Genomic DNA, 17,184 nt, shown 5'->3' on the forward strand with positions numbered 1-17,184 from the left:
TCTTAAAACCAAATCCCTAAATTGTTGGATATTCTTCAATTCAATGCCAACCATGGTATTGTCATCAGGTTGATACTAGTTTGGCTTGAGTTATACCATATATGATTCTATAATTCAAGCACCCACTAACAACTATTTAAAAAGTTTCTATTGTGTTTCAATATGTGAGTAGATGAATCCATATCTAGATAATTACGAGATTTGCATATAAATATTTTTTTTTAATATAATTTATCACTTAAAATATTAAAATGTTGTAATTGTCACTAAAATCTTTTACTTTATATGTATTACCATTGTGGTTAGTTTTTTAATAGAATATTTCTAACAGGTTGTTATCAAAATTAATATCTTTCTTTACTATAATGTTAGGTTAAATATATTTAATAGCTTTGAAAATATTTTATATAATTTATAGAAGAGTAAAATAATCTTTTTAAATCTAAATTTAGTTTTAATCATGATTAGTTAGATTTAACTAGTGGAATGGTATTTTTGGGAGCACAATAATTCGGATTGCAATTTTGATATTTTGAAGACTTCAGTGGCAATTATATAAAAATCCCTTAAAAAACAAACAATGTTTACGTTAATTTAACTCATAATTTAAGTATTTAACTGAAAATACAAGGTCTGATTTGCAAATTTTGAAATACAGGGTGCGAAACAGAAAATCATTAAATTGGAAGGCCTTATTTATAAATATTCGGCCTTCGGCGGCTCAGATCTTATAACTCTCTCTCTCTCGCCTCTTTAAAGCCTTTTCGCTAATAAATAGCATCGAATACTTCGGCGTCGTCTCTCTCTCTCTCTCTCTCTCTCTCTCTCTCTCCCCCCTCTACACCCTAAGCGCGAGATGAGGAGACCTCAACCTCGCGCTCTGTTCCCACTTCTCCTTCTTCTCGCCCTCCCCCTACTCTTCTCATCATCATGTTCTTTCGAATCCGATGAGCTCCTCCTCCAGGACGACGAGGAGTTCGAGGGATTCCGATCCCCCGGTCCCGATCATGTGAAGGCCACTCGCCCTCCTCCGACTCCGATCCGCCGGAGAGCGGATCTGGATTCCCCGTCGGACTCGAAGGCGATCCAGTTCCCGCTCGAGCACGCCTTCGGTGACTCCGATTTCTCTGCCGCCGGGACCTTCACGGCCCGCCTCAAGTCCTGGAGCCACGGCGGCCAGGTTTCTCTTCTCTTCTGAAGCATCAAATTTTGATCTTTTTAGTTGTTTGGATCCGCCTCTTGTTTCTTCTTTAGTTGCAATCATTGCTTCAAAAAGGTTTATACCTATGTGCGTACATTCCAAATTTGCAGTTCTAATACTGTTAGAAGTGGATGCATCTAAATAAGAGAGTGGATTTTAGTTTCTAGTTAACGGAAACTTTCTCAGACAAAAATTAAGAAATAAGGGGTATACATTGCAGAAAACCAAGTTTTGAAGGGTATATACACAGATATCAAATTTAGAGGATATACATGTAAATAAGAGATTAGAGGGGTATGCTTGCAAAAATCCGTTTTGAAGAACAGGTGCATGGTCGCTTAGGTGCTCACCTTGGATGAAATCCACCTACGACCATGCGGATGCCACTTATTCATATTCCTTAGCATTTAGTATGTTATCCTACTTAAGATGTTTTCTAATTTCGAATTGTTGTAGTGTAGTGTCTTACTATGTTCTTACTGAAAGACACAACTGGTTTTTTGGGGTCTTATCCATTCATTTCGGTCTTTTTGTTTGTACATTATCTTCATAGGGCATTCAATTTCTAACCTGTATTGACAGACAAATATTAGAGATGGCTTACTGTGTGACTGTGTGTGTATACCCTTCATGCACGCCTGCTAAAGCACTTTGTGGTCCTTATCTATGTCAACTTGCATGACAGAAGCATATCTAGAAATGAGATCTGTATACTGGAATAGCCATATGAATAAAAGGTGAGTAAAAATAAATGACTAGTTGTCTATGGAGATGTATAACCAATAAGTTTTGGAGGGCTCATTATTTGGAACAGAGATAACTTTGTATTCTGTATATTGTATTGGAAGAGTTATACTGATTTGCCTCCTCTATAGCATACTTTCTTCCTTCTTGTTAACTTGCAATTATGACTAAACAACTTTCTTCAATGTATAGCTCATATAACTTTCATCTTTTAATCCTCCACAAGTAGGATGTTTAGAATTTTGAATCATCCTACCTGACTATTTTTGTAACTGTAAGTTGATCATCTCCTTGAATTTGTGTGATTTGATCCGAGTTAAATAGTTCTATTATTTGTCTGTAGACTCTTACCAAGCTTCGATTTTCGAGGAACACACTTACTCAAGAAGAGAAGGAAGCATTTGAAGTAATTTCTTGTCCTAATGCTCTGTGAGTTCTTTTGTCTTGGGTTTGCCACTCATAATGAAGTACTAAAGCTGATGAGAGTTATTTACTGCAGAGGTTGTTGAAGGAAGATAATTTTTATACGATCAGAATACCATCTAATGTACTGAACCCTGAAGGAAAAGATTATGTTCTTTCGTCTGTCAGAGCTGTAAGTTGGTCTCTTCTATGCTTGCATAAGCACCCCACCCTTCGTACTTTTGGAGTTGCATTTTGCATTGTTCAAATAGATACCTCTTCCTATTGTGCTTTTTAAATTTATTTTCTTTGCATTTTACCAACAGAATGTCTGCCTGTCAATAACAATGAAATGATTATGTCTAAGTTCAGTTGATCTGCTTTTTGATCTTAGTATTTAATAGTGAACAATAAGACAAGATTTACCTTAGGTGCTTTAGATTAAATTGCTTTAATATCCTAGACAAAAAGTGATATTTTGCGAGGGAAGAGCAAATGACTGTTGTAACCAGTAAGAGGAACTGTGGGTACCGAAAATTGTACAGACAAGGCAAACAATCTCAGCTATTCCTTTTAAAATCAATATATTCAGGTAAACAATTTTCAGTGTAATTGCATACCAGATCACATAAAATTGGTAGTCTGTCACTGTCTACTTGATTTGTAATATTGTTGCATCTACTTTGAGTAAGGTTGCATTAGCATGATGTATTTCTTTTCACATTGTTTTAACTGGGTGTTTCTTGCATTTCAGAGGTGCCTTCCACGGGAGAGCTTGGATGAGCATTTAGTTTTCCACACGGTAATTCCCTACATATGATTTATGATCTCCTTCTCTCCTACACTATGTACCTATGAAGTTCGTCTTGTGAGTGACATGGTTTTATTGGTATATAAATAATTATTCATAAATATTGAAACCTGATTTGAGAATTCTTATGATTTTTTTTTCTCAAGGATGAAATTCACATTTCTTGAACTTATGTATAAGAGGATCATAATGCATGAACTGTAAGGTGATGGAGCTGACCTCGTGGAAAAACAATAGTTGGATACTGTGGTAACTTGAGAGTAGGGGTGTAAACAAATTGAGCTTTTGGAAGCTGGCTCAAGTTCAGGCTCGACTCAATTAATTTTGAGCCTTCCAAAGATGTTTAAGCTTGGCTTAGCTCAACTTTAGGTGAGCTCTAGCCGAGCCAAACTGAGCCTAATTCGAGCTCAAGCTTGATTAGAGGAAGAGACGGTAGCGGGGATGGCGGCTTGACTTGTTGATAGAGGAGGAGGAGGTGGAGGAGGAGGCCAATGGAGAGAAGGCGGCGACGGCTTGTCGATGGAGGACGAGGAGGTTAGATGAGGAGGTGAAGGAGGAGGAGGCCGCTGAAAGAGGCCGGAGGAACTGGTTAATGGTGGAGGAGGTGGAAGAGGAAGAGTAGGAGATAGGATTTGTTGGAGAGATTTTTATTAGATTTAGGGTTAGGGTTAGATAATGATAGGATAATAGTAGCCATTGGATCAAAGATCTAATGGCTATAAATATATTTATATATAATATTAGTAAATATTATATTTAAGCTGAGCCTGAGCAAGACGGCTCCAGCTTAAGCTCAGCTCAAAATTTAAATCGAGCTTTAAAATAAGGCTCAGGCTCGGCGAAACTCAAGCCAAATTGAGCCGAGCCCAAGCCGAGCTCAAGCCGCTCATTTATTTGGCACTCCTACTTGAGAGATAGAGTAGGACTTCGAACAAATAAATCTTTTAGTGCGCCATTTCAAATTTGTAGCACGCTCCTATATTTAGCAGCACATGTCATTTAATGAAGGGCTGTAAGAGTTAAGACCTTCAAAGTATACCATGCTTAGCAGATATCTTTATATGCTTGTAGATTATGTTTAATATATTTTGATGATAATGGCTTTATTGGAAATTTGGAATTGGTAGATCGGGACACATGAGGCTGCAATATTCAAAAGTCTATCTTTTAGTAAGTCAAAGGTAGCTATATCTTCGTGCATTTAAAAGTCCTCGAGAGCTTACTCTATAGTGAACTTTTAAAGAAGGGAAGAAGAAGGCAATCCTGAGGCATGCTCTCTGGGTTTTGATGTCTTCGGGAAAATTATTTTGGCAGATTTAATGGCAGTACTGATATGTAGAGAAAACTATTTAACTTTTTCAGAAGAACATGCAGTTCAATGAGGAAATTGAAGATTTAGCTCTGAAGTATAAGTAGTATCTTTAATTATTAAGTTTGATCTCTGAATATATTATATCAAATGCTGATATTTTATACGATGTGATAAATGTTCTATAGCATATACAATGTGATTAACAAGGAAGGTCTCTGGAAACCGAATTTTGTTCTTCTTTTTCTTTGAGTAGATGTCTGGTAACATTCTAGGGTACAAATTTAGCAGGAAAGAATATATCAATGAAATAGAGTCCTAGTACATTTGAGTAGTAAATGATTCTCACTAGTGTTGCTAATCCTGATTTGCTGAATGCCAAATGCAAAGTAATATAATTCCCTACCTCCTGTAGGAACTTCCTGAGATTATTGCTAAACTGTTAAGCTTCTTCTGTTGCATGTTTCTTCACAGGATGGTGTAAATATTTTGGCAGTCAACTATGGATCTGCTGGAGCATGTCAATATCCACGGCTACTGAAACTTGTAAGTTGTCGTTGATAATTTCTGTATCTTTACTTTTAGTATGTTTTGAAACCGACTCTTAGTCATGAGGAACAATTGCTAAACAAAATTTGCATTGGTGCAGTCCAAAGTTGTGATCAATGCTTAAGAACTTCTATGGGCCAACAACATAGCCCATTGATTGTATTTTCTTGACTTCTCTTTCTTTCTTTTCTCCAAAATGTTAAAGCTGTCTGACTTGGATATCCTGAGTGTTTCAGTAGCTTTCAGTAATTTAATGAACAATTTGGCCTGTAGTTTAACCTAGACAATAATGACCTAAAGAATTTACTCTTTTCACTCTTGTTCCCTCATGATGCTGAATGTCGATAAGTGTCTAAAGTATTAAGTTTATGAAAGAAGTTATATCCTTCCTTGCCGTCAGGTACTTATCCTCTTCCTTCTCACAACATCTTACAGAGGCCTTTGAAGTATGATGTCTTACACTTAAGCCTGACATATATTCACAACCATACTCTGAGCTTAGACAAACTCATATGTAGTCACATTTTTCACATTTGACATCTGTATTTTAATACAATGAAGAAGTAGAATATTCTGAAGATTTTAGGATGTAGTTAGACCTGGGGCACCATTCCAGAAAGAAGCATCAAATTTTGGTTGTGTTACCTGAGTATATTCTATCTCAGGTCTGATAGATTTGTCTTCGCAAGGTAGACCACATATAAACACATGCTAAGTTCAGAAGTTTTACCTTGTTGTGTCCTTTTATAATTAAATTACTGGCAGTCAAGTGTATACAAGGATATTTTCAGTGAATTCAGTTTAAATTAGCATAACATATCAGTGAACATTGCTCAAGAAGTCTTTAGGTTGTTGTTGAAACATATGACTATATGAGATTTGGGATTGATAATAGGATAGAGATGCAATGGGAATGCATTACTGAGAGTAGAGTCAGAATAAGTTTACAAACTTCGGCTTCTTTATTTTGTTTCTTTCTTCCTTTCTTTCTTTAAAAGTTCGATAATATTTTGATCTTGAATTTCTGTTCTTGATTCAGCCTGCAAAATGGTCATTCAATTCCTATACTGTTCTGAAGAATAGTGAACAAGCGCCAAGGTAACATAATAAATCTCTGCTGTGCAAAAGTTGCAAAGTAGGATGTTGTCTTCTTTTAGACTGTCAAAGTCAGAACAGCACTCGTATTGTTTGTAGAGCATACAGAAAAGTGAAAGCATTGTCTCCTTCTTTCGTAACAATATATATGTTGGATAGCATTAACTTGCTAACTTATTTTCCTTCTACAAAAAAAATTATTATGCACATGGGCAGAACTCCAACATTTACAGAACAACTGATTGTGGGGGAAGATGGACTTGGCGAAGGTGTAATACCTCCTGAGAAGTCTTTTTGGGCTAAATATGTGAGTAATGCTTCCATGGATTTCTTTTATTACGTTTCCTTTCTGGGGTGAATCAGATTTGTTTCTATTGACAAAGTTGTAGGTTAGTTTTAAGGATTTACTATATGCACCAAGGATATTTGAAGATTCTGATTGTTTATGTTTTATCTATTTACCTTTTTTTACAACTTTGCAGTGGATGTATTTAATCCCTCTCGGTCTCATTGTCATGAATGCAATTACACAAGCCATGAACATGCCAGAAGAACAGGCTTCGGGGCAGGCTCCTGGGCAGGCTGCACCACAAGCACAGCGTGCCCCAAGTGCTGCTGTCAGGAGAAGATGAGCATGAATTGAATCCCTCATTCAGGTACTTGTTCTATTTAGGTTGCCAAGAGCTGTACAGTTAGAAGACTACATGGTGTGGTTAAATATTATCAAAGCTAGGGATGTGTCCCTTTTATTTTATGTTGGCTATTCCACATCCTTTATCTAAAGGGTTTACATGTCAACTATTCCTTTCATCCAACTCTTTCATGGTCATCTCCCTGCTGTAGCTTGTACAACTTGAACTAGATCTCTCCTTTTTGAGTTTTAGTTATCTTATTGGCGGAATACTTCAATCAAGAGACTCATTTCGGGATTAAATATTCCCACATTATTCTTACTATTCCCTGTTGGATCCTTTGCTGATTAGTGGGATGAATCCAACTCCACTAGAAATCCCTTAGATTATTAGGCGTGATGATGCTGAGGAGAATGTCAATTGATTTCTAGGGATCCAAAATCCCTGGATTTCTAAATCTGCCAATGAGATGGTAATCATGGTATATACCGGAAATCTAGGATTTTAAGTCTGGTGCCTCTGTATGAAGGTGGCTTCCTATTTTTTGTTAGCTCGCTATTGCTGCTAACTTTGCTAATTCAGTGGCTGGCTATATCTGATCAGTCATGGTGCCTAATTTTTTCTGTCTATGGATGACCTAGGAAAATTTTCAGTATTTTCTTGGTAACAGTAGTATATCTGGTTTTTTCTCCATTGTTTTGACGAACTTTCTGTGAATATTTTCAGAGACTTCTGCAAAGGGCTGGGGCCAACATGGCTACGTCTACGCCATCATCGTACCCGGAGAATTAGCAATATTAATTAATTTCTTTGCTTTTATATTGCTGACTAAACATTTCGAAGTTGCTAAATGGGTGGACGAAAACATCTATGTTTACTGCTAGGAGCCATCGCGGTTCTTCACAATCCAGTGCAAGTACCAGAATATCATTGGGAGTTCGTTTATTTAACTCTTTGATGCTTATATTATGTGATCAAATGAAGTGAAAATTCCTTTTGAAGGTAGCAACAGGGCAAGCTATTTTTAATTTAACCGGAGTCTCAAATTGTGTGAGGTTGAAGTTTTCTTTTTCTTTTTGTGAGCATAGCAACACACCAAGCTTGTTCTTTTCCTTAATAAATCGTCAGGCATAATTTATTATTGTGAATGACATAATGTTTGGACCAACCATTGTACGACCAAATCAAACATTGTTCATGAAAGATGGCATCTTCGAAAGCACTCGCTCTGGCATCCCTTAATTCTCATAATTTAGAGTAATCCTCATGAGAAATAACAATGGGCATTTCCTTTTACCATAAAACGTCAACGACAAACTAGGCCGTATAATGCAGTTGAACACAAGATCATAGGTCCGATTGCTAAAATTCAAAGTTTAGTTTCAATAGCCTAAAGTACTAATAATCATACTTCAATGGTCCACTGTCTCAGATATAATAGATGGATAATTACTACTCAGATTCTTGGAGTTCATTCTGGGAGACTGCTGCTATCTGAAGCAGTCTTTGTTTGCGTCCCAGAAGTGGTCACAGCTTTCGTCTCAGCATGCGATTGCTCCTGCAGCAGGTCCTTGCCTTGGTTTTGATGCTGCTGTGGGGATGTTAGCTGCTGATGTGATGAACGGATTTGGAGCTGCTGAAGTTGGTGAGCTGCGAAAAGTGATTGTGCATGACCCTGGTGATAGCTTTGCTGATTGGCTTCAAGTGAAGACAACCCAAAATTAATCATCTTTCCACCATTAGGAATCACCTGCCCTGTTGCAATCTTTAGTCGCTGGATTTCTTCTCTCAGTGCATCATTTAATGCTACACCAAGAATGAAAAAGCTTCAACCAAGTGATATGCATGATAGAAGCAGGCAAATAACCACACAATACCTTGAGGAAAAGCTAAATATCATAGGAAGCTGCATATGTCTACAGTGGTTGTAAACAGTGGTTGAGCTTGACATCTCACGCAAATTAGTAAAACCAAACCTCATTTGAACTATTCATGTTTATAACTTACTAAGCTGTACAAGTTTGTGGTGGTCTCTAGAAAGTTGGAAGAACAAAAAGTACTGCCATGCTCAATTTAAACGTTTGGTAAATGAGATGATCAATAGGAAAGTAGCAAAGGTGGAACCTTACCATCCTGCAAGCGAACCTGCTGCCCCATTGTCTGCAATCGCAGCTTCAGTTCATTGTTTTCAGCAGTTAGACCAGTAGCATCTCTCTGTATGCCAGAGCAACATTAGTCAATCAACTTATAGATTCCGAAGTTCTTTCTTAATTAAACAGGAAGCAATAACATCTAACATGAAGAAGCAGCCTCTCAGTCAGTGTACTAATTTTGAAGATCTTCTATTCTCAGAGAGCTGTAGAATATAACAAATAGTCAACTGAGAGATATAATTGTCTCAAGAATAATCATAAACAAATCATTTTCTGCTATGATGAAAGGAAAGACATCAATTATGTTTACTACTAAGCCCTCCATATGAATCCCTCCTTCAGTGATCACAGTTATAGGTCAGTCATCCTGTGAACTAGGAAATTGCACTAAAATGCTTATTTCTCATGACAAAGTAACTAAACCATATTCAATAGGTGAATATGTAGATGCTCCTTTGTGCATTCGTACTAGATCTCCTTAGAATTTTATTTACAAAGGTCTGTATCTTCCATTATTTGATCAGAACAAGAATTTAATTATTAAGGAATAATTATCTAAACATAAGCATCCAAGTGAAGACCAGAAACTACAAAACCTGCACTTATAAAGTGATGCAGTTTTGCAGAATAACTTACATGATAATAATAATACCTTAGCAGTTTGTATGAATTCTTAGATGAACTATAGAGGTACCTGTAACATGGTCAACTGAGCTGATAAGGTTGTCGCTTCTGTCTGAAGGGCCTGAACTTTCCGCTCAAGCTCTGCAATGTAACGCATTTTCCTCTCTTTTGACCTAGCTGCTGATTGCCTATTCGCCCAAATTCTACCATGTGCCACCATTAAATTTGTTAGCATGAAAAGTTATATATATATATATATATATATATATATATATAGAGAGAGAGAGAGAGAGAGAGAGAGAGAGAGAGAGAGAGAGAGAGAGAGAGAGAGAGAGAGAGAGAGAGAGAGAGAGAAACTGTAAAATCATGGGCTGAGAATAAGATGCTTAAATTTGAAGCATACAAACAAAAATTAACTAAGGCAATAACTAAGGTAGGTATCTGTTTTCATCTTGTATAACATATTATAACTTGGAGAATGCCACAATAAAATCTAAGTGCACAACTGAAACATTATCTAAGTAGTCTGAACTTTGAAGTGAAAAGTGGGAAGACACATTTCACAACACAAATCAATGATTCTTTTCTGGGACTCTCAAAAGCATCTGAGAATATTCTTTATGTATCCAAGCCATATGTGTGTTATTCATTTTCATTGAATTTGAGGAAGTAATAGAGCCATGTTTTAGCAGGTACTAAGAGTCCCCTCACTGCCAACCAGCAGATCTTGTCGTTTGGCAATGAGTATAGTATTTGGCATGACCCTTGCATGCAGCCATGCATCAGAGCTTGGGACCAATCCTTCCCTATCACGCTGTGATTTGATTTATTTTCTTGTCTGTTGTTCCCTAACTATGGTTTAAAAATCTATGCAATACACATCTTTGGACCTTGGTGTTACAGTCTGAAAATATTATTTCCTTCTGAGGAATACCCTTTCTTCATCTCAATGTATATGTATGAAAAAGGTGCTTATCACATATCTACAACAAGGAAACAACAATTCTACAACTTTTTTCAATATTTAAACTTGATCCTTTCTATGTCATAAGAACTACATGCAAATTACTATATATCAGCATCTACTAAAGAGAAAATCTTCATAATTGCCCAGACCTCTTTGCCCGCTTTGGATCAACCAGGGCGAGCTCAGCAAGTTGCGCAGCAGACATCGCCTTCTTCGCCTCGGCCGGCGATTGCCCTTCTGTTCCAGACAACAAAAACTCTGCCTTGATGGAAGTAGACCCATCCATTGACTGGCTATGCTGATGCCTAACCCTCAACTTCTCCCTAGAAGCCGAAGCCTCCCTCTCGCTGTGAGAGGGAGGCATCTGCACATCCATAGACGTCGCACCAGCTGCGGTGAACCTATCCATATCTATAAACATCGAAAACAAGTCCTCTTCCACCTCCTCGGATATTGAAGGACCCTCCCCAGACCCCACTATCCCTAAATCACTATCAAAGTTTATGTCATCTGGGAGGCTCAGAATCTCAGATTGTGCCCGCCGGTGGCCGGCATTTCTCGGTGGGTAATCTGGCATCTGGCTAATGTCATGGCTAAAATGGGCAGTATCCATGATACTACCAGGGCTAGGAGAGGAAGAAGAGGACGCCTCACATTTAATAGGAAAACTGCTCGAATGCGAGATAAAAGTAGTACTGTAAAGGCCTGGAGAAGGGGGCAATCCTCCTCCTCCTCCTTCATGGACTGGTGATTTATCTTTGTCCATAATAACCTCAGATCATGGTGCTAGGGTTTATCTACAACCTCAGAAACCCTAAGTATGAGGAATCGAGCTAAGAAGACTAAGACTCTGTTCAAGAAATCTACATATGACACCAATGCCGTTGACGCAGAGCTCAAAGGAACGGATTTTTCTCTAATAGAAGGCTCTAAAACCTAGAAACAAAGACATCCGAGCTCCCACCGAAGCCAAAAGAGTGCCATTTGGGTGTTCGGTGGTTGAGCGGGGGGGAATTGTATGTACGAAGACTGAGAACAAAGGAGAGAGAGAGAGAGAGTGAAAGAGAGACTACTATCATTTCTCATGTAATTAATAGTTTCAACTCCAATTTTAGATAATTATTATAAAAAAAATTATTGAATAATTTAGTAATTTAGTTTAACTGCTCGATTCGGCTCGATAATGCGATTAGTTTAGAGGAGCAGCTTGATAATAGACGACTTCGAAGCAATTATTCCACGGTATATATGACTTTGAAATTTAAATTATACAATTTACTATATTAGCTAAATTTTGATAGAGTTTAAGTGTTTTTTTTCTGACCTATATCTAGTCTACGAACTCAAAGAATAATGAAAAATAAAAGAATTGCTTTGAAGGAGATATATTTGGACTCAGTTTCCTTTTAGTTTTCTTTTTGTCCTCTTTTGCAAATAAATTTGGAGTTTGGTTCTCCTCACGAAGATGGACCCTAAATATTATTATTTTATTTGTAAAAAAAATTTAAAAAGTAAATTTGGATTTTTTTTAATTCGTTTAACTTTTATTAAAAGTGTTCATTTAAATGTATATTTTGTATACTTATTACGAATAAATTATATTAATACATGTTATTTTTTATTAGATTTGATACGTACTTTGATAAAATTAAAATCGTATTTACATATTCTTTATATTTTTAATAAGTAAAAGAAGTCTGAAAGTGTAATTTGAAAAATAAAAGCCCAAAATTACCGATACACAGATTTTTTTTTCCTTGCAAATTGCCCCTCAATCAGACTTACAAAATAGTAAAATTAATGATTAAAATTCAAGGTGACTGAGTGCCAAAGTTAAAGACATTTGGTGAGTTTTTGACTATTTTAAGTCTACAAGATAAACTATTTATCCAGCTTTAGGATTTTATTCCACATAAATGCCAGGAAAGATAATTTATACAATTGAAAAAAAAAAAGTAAAACAAGCGTAGGAGGAATTGATGAGAAAAAAAAGAGACTTAAAACAGTTTATTTGAAGAAAATTATTGACGTTAATAAAGGCAACCAATTCCCCCAACAAGAGATCAGAGAGAGTCTAACAGAGATTTTACTTGGGTCTAACAATAGACACATAGAAATATACACTCAGTTCAAATGTGGCAGTCATAACAAGATTAAACCAATTCTGAGTTCCAAGTAGGGGACTGTTCTTATGCTTTGTAACTCTCAAGCTGCACATCTTATGCTTTGTAAACTAATTTTTGCTTTTACCAAAAATTATGGGATTATTTTTGGCACAAATAGCCCCTCTGTGGGCCTAACAATTCTTTCCAAGATTTGACCTTCAAGGATAAACTGTGAGAGATGGTCAGATTCCTTAGGCAAACAAAGTTTGAAACAAGAAACAACAGTCATCTGATTTCCATGTTAAATTGCATAAAAATCAGATTTTGTGTTTTCCAGAACCTCTTTTGCATCCTGCTGCTGTCAATGAGAGTAATAGCAATCCAGAACTTGAGCTCGATTTTTCTTCTTATGCTCTAATCTGCAAACCATAGCATGTCAAATTGTTTCAGACACTTGATATCACTTTCTCAACCACATTGGAATGTAATCCCTCTCTTAGCTTGTAAAACAATATATACAGGGCAAATGTTCAGTACCAAAGTGAATTTCAGTCCCACAAGTTACTGATACCTTATGAACACACCCAGTAAAAGTTACTATTATAGGACTTGAATACAATGTTTAGAAGATATACTCCGGCGCAACAAGAACGAAAGGAGCCACTTTGACATCAAACTGTCTTCCTTCACGCTTACTCAACCTAAAGACCAAGGGAATGTAATGCAAAAGATAAGGAACAAATTTTGAAAAGCTGCAAAAGAAACTATCTTATAAAGAACTAATCAAATGCTGACAATTCTTATTTGTTAACCTAGATCTTTCTCGTGCAGGAAATCAACCAAGAATCCTAACAAACACATTTTGGTTCCTTTTTTAGATTACCTGCCAGGAACAAATGTGAAAGATCCCTCAACAGATCCAGGTGCCTCTGGCAAGGGTGTGCAACTCTCGTAAACAAATTCTCCCTCATTGGGGAACAGGAGAGGAAACTGCAGGAAAGACATCATGAAAGATGACTAGTCATTTTAGACTAAATTATCTATTGCATATAAGAACTAGAGGGAAATGGTATGAGATCTCTGTTGCAATTATGAAATGTATTATTGTCATAGAAACAAGGAAAAAACCTACCTTTCCTATAACAGCTTCTCCTTGTACGTCAGACACAACAGTATCTCTAGAACGAATGATCCAATGACGTGAATAAAGCTGACATGAAGAGAAATACATGCCATCCAGGATGCAACCCTCAGGAAGAAGAGACATGCGGATCGAGTAAGAGTAGAAATATTTTTCTGGCCCTGTAAGGTCAGAAGCTTCAGGCACGAGGACAGAAGAAGCACGAACCTGGAAACATTAGGCATATAAATTCATTTGGCATCAATTTCAATTGAGATGATCCTATCGATGTACTTGAAAGAGTTATTCTAAAGAAAGTGACAACTTCAAAAAATCATCAAAGGCATTCAGCAACTCCTCTATTTAGAAATGCTCACATGCACAACAGCACAAGATTGTGAACATTTGCTTTCTCAAAAAAAATGAACATATTAAGAAAATACTCAAATATCAAGATACCATCTAGAAGGGAGAAGTTTACATGGTAACTTGAATGAGGAATCTAACTACCACCCTGCAATCCTGGATTATAGGTCACTATGGAGATGGATTATTTTTCTTGTGGAAATAAGAAAGTAAAAGAACTTGCTAACAAAATTTCTTTTGAGTAAACAGGAGGCAATTTTTTGAAAACGTACCTAAATAAAAAAGCAATATGCAAATATGTCCAAAAGAGGTTGGAACAATACTATAATATGATATTCAGAAAACCCTAAAAATTCACATTTGCTTCCAGCAGTACACTTCGAACCATTTTGATATTTGAACAGGAGTGCAACAGTTCAATGTTGGGCCAGATAGTTTTGGTTTATGAAAAATGCTAACATGTTTAACAGATCATACCTTAGAACAAGTCTCGAAAATCAAAAGAAAAAAGAACAGATATTTATACTCCACGCAATAAAAGAAATGTAAGAGGTTCGAATATTCAGGTCTTATCAGAAAAACGCCAACTTCTGGGACAACTAAATAATGTCATTTCTCATGGATAAAGAGGGAGAAAAGCATTTCCTTACCTTGCAGCTTTAATTGTCCATGGAACATTTTCAACAAAGCTAGGCAGTTAAACTACAAGATGAGTTGCTCATACTTCATACCTGGACGCCATTTGTTATTGCCAATGAACAGGAAGGAGGTTCTTCTGGATACAAGCAAATACTTCTTGATTTTCTTGAGACACGTGTTCTTATCATACCACTTTGTAGGCGTCTGCAGTGCTCTTCCAACCAGAGCAATAATGCATCTTGTGGCATATCATGATTAGCATCAACAGTTGGCCTTATCAATGCTTGAGGTACACAAGGCATCATTTCTCCGTCTGACATAAGATTCTTTGTGCCAACATATAGTTGGCCATTGGCACAGTTGAGGAAAAAGAACTTCTCCACGTATAAAGAAGCTGCCACTAAAATAAACTTGGACCCCTCTGGGAAACCTACTTCTTTGGCGACTTCTATAGTTTCTGGGACAATTTGCTCTAAAGATAAGATGTGCACATTTACCAGATGGTTGTAAAATTCATAGCCTCCTATAATGCCAAGAGGGGCCAGACGTCTGCTCTCTGAAGGATTATCACTCACTGTCTGCTGTCCATTACAAAACCGATATAAAACCTTTGTAGGCATAGGTAACTTAAACCCAAGTGCTTCCTCTGCAGACTTAATTTGGGTTTCAGAAACACCTTTCTTCAAAGTATCATTCACTTCAGGAAAGTTTTCAGCCATCCAATTTCTTAATGAATTCCAACAGTTCTTTGCTCTTTTAACAAATGGTAAGGGATACATACCAAAAGACTCAAACCATATTTTGTACGTCTCCTATAAAAGATATTACATCAATTAGAGAGCTATTTCATGGATTTGAAAGTTGACGAAGTATGAATATAAAAAATGGATAAGCAAGGTGTAATCAAAGTGACAGTGCACTGATACATATTTCTCAGAAGAAAGAAAGAGTTCCATCATGCATTATCAAATGTTAAAATCAACTTTTTGAAGGTCTCTTAGAAGTCACCGTAGGCATAATACAAAACAATCACCGAACTTGAATAAGTGATCATTGAATTAATGTTTTATGAGCAGCCAAACCCATTCAAATCTCGTCCCTCCATAAAATGGTTCTAAAACCCTACACAAACTAGTGAGCTCGTACACCAGATAAAGAGCAAAGATATCAAATATCTTGATCTATCTTGGTCAACTATCAGTGTGACTGAAGGGTTCGTCACAAAATGGTTATGCAAAAGACGAGCTATTAATCCTCCAAAAGCCTTTCCTATCAAATTTACCTTATTCATTATCCGTAGCCAATCTCTCTTGTTCCTTGAATTCTGCACTATTCTTCATCTCCTCCCCATTCCATAAGATTATGCACAAACTGTGGAGATATCGAATCTTAGTAGTGTTTTTACCGATCTTTTCCACTCCAAGAGGCGCAAGTTGTGCTCATACCACGAACCCAAATTTCTCATAAAAATACATCAAGACCAATTAAAAGTTTAAACTTTCCACGCCTTCACCAAACGTGAACGGCATTTAAGCAAATTAAAATACACAGTTATACTTCCCACCATTCTCAACTAGATTACCTAAAATCGAATTACAAAAACTTCAACAATCTATCCATCACTCATCCCCATTCTAAAGCTCGTTTCGAAGAAGAAAACTTTGAAGAATCGACCAACTCGCATCATTTTCCCCTACTTCACCACTCCCAAAATCCAAAATTTGCTACCCAAATCACCCCTTATCTCCAATCCAAAGCCCATTAGCAGTAAAGAGATCTCGCGGGATGGGTATCGCTAGACTCACCTTAAAAGAGGGGCAGGGGTTGCCGTCGGGATCGAGACGGTCGCATAGATCGAAATCCTCGGCGCAGAAGCGCCGCCACAGGTTCTCAGCGACGGCGGCGCCCTTTAGCCTGGTGCTGACGCAAGCGAGCATAGCCGCGTGCTTGGGCCCGAGATTGGAGACGATTGTCTCCAGTATTAGATCCTCTAGCCCTTCTAATCCCATCGCCATCGAATCCTTCTCTCCTCTCGGCGCTTCCCCTTCCTCACCTCCTTCCCATTTTCTCGGGAACGGTACCGAACTCGCTCTTTTGAGCCTTTCGCTCGGCACCGACTTGGAATAGTGGAGACACGTGGCAGTTTTGGGTTGGTTCATTGAGTTGGGACTGTGTTTGGTATGATGCAGCTGATTTGAAGCTGAGATGGCAAAAGGGATAAACCTAAAGGCCAAAAATATATTATTTTGGTAAAACATTTCATGATAATTATCAAAAGAAATTATAATATTATTTATTATATTTTACTATGTAAGTTTATAATATCAGCTGATAGAATGGAAAAAAAATTAATAAAAATAAAATATATGGTGCTTATCTAACTCGCCTATCTGACGGGGCACCCAGTTTGCAAAAATATTTTCATAACTCGTATATCTTATATTAAACAGATAATTAATTTTTAATA

The 17,184-nt window shown here is 37.0% G+C and overlaps 3 protein-coding genes across 4 annotated transcripts; 1 reads left to right on the top strand and 2 right to left on the bottom strand.

Annotated features, from left to right (window-relative positions):
- Positions 1–755: 755 nt before the first annotated feature.
- LOC140801872 (uncharacterized) lies at positions 756–7,776 on the top strand. Its single transcript, XM_073157227.1, has 9 exons — positions 756–1,180; positions 2,289–2,351; positions 2,445–2,540; positions 3,102–3,149; positions 4,942–5,013; positions 6,056–6,114; positions 6,328–6,418; positions 6,594–6,767; positions 7,470–7,776. The coding sequence occupies exons 1-8, from the start codon at positions 857–859 to the stop codon at positions 6,741–6,743; spliced, it is 903 nt and encodes a 300-aa protein (XP_073013328.1). The 5' UTR covers positions 756–856; the 3' UTR covers positions 6,744–6,767; positions 7,470–7,776.
- A 234-nt stretch (positions 7,777–8,010) lies between these two features.
- On the bottom strand, positions 8,011–11,481 carry LOC140801871 (probable transcription factor PosF21). Its single transcript, XM_073157226.1, has 4 exons — positions 10,637–11,481; positions 9,591–9,723; positions 8,873–8,957; positions 8,011–8,549 (listed from the first exon to the last, which is right to left on the bottom strand). Exons 1-4 carry the CDS (start codon positions 11,251–11,253, stop codon positions 8,215–8,217), a joined length of 1,170 nt encoding a protein of 389 aa, XP_073013327.1. The 5' UTR covers positions 11,254–11,481; the 3' UTR covers positions 8,011–8,214.
- Positions 11,482–12,557: 1,076 nt separating this feature from the next.
- On the bottom strand, positions 12,558–16,840 carry LOC140801936 (F-box protein SKIP16). Of its 2 annotated transcripts, XR_012111554.1 has the most exons (6): positions 16,523–16,794; positions 14,810–15,529; positions 13,725–13,940; positions 13,476–13,582; positions 13,164–13,293; positions 12,558–13,011 (listed from the first exon to the last, which is right to left on the bottom strand). XR_012111554.1 is itself a non-coding variant. In XM_073157326.1 (5 exons), exons 1-5 carry the CDS (start codon positions 16,730–16,732, stop codon positions 13,215–13,217), a joined length of 1,332 nt encoding a protein of 443 aa, XP_073013427.1. In that variant the 5' UTR covers positions 16,733–16,840; the 3' UTR covers positions 13,053–13,214. The 2 variants fall into 2 exon arrangements, 1 of the variants encoding a protein (XP_073013427.1); XM_073157326.1 differs by lacking the exon at positions 12,558–13,011 and having other exon boundaries at positions 13,053–13,293; positions 16,523–16,840.
- Positions 16,841–17,184: the final 344 nt, after the last annotated feature.

This window comes from Typha latifolia, chromosome 15 (genome assembly GCF_019914945.1).
Source record: "Typha latifolia isolate L0001 chromosome 15, TyphaL0001v2, whole genome shotgun sequence".
NCBI lineage: Eukaryota > Viridiplantae > Streptophyta > Magnoliopsida > Poales > Typhaceae > Typha > Typha latifolia.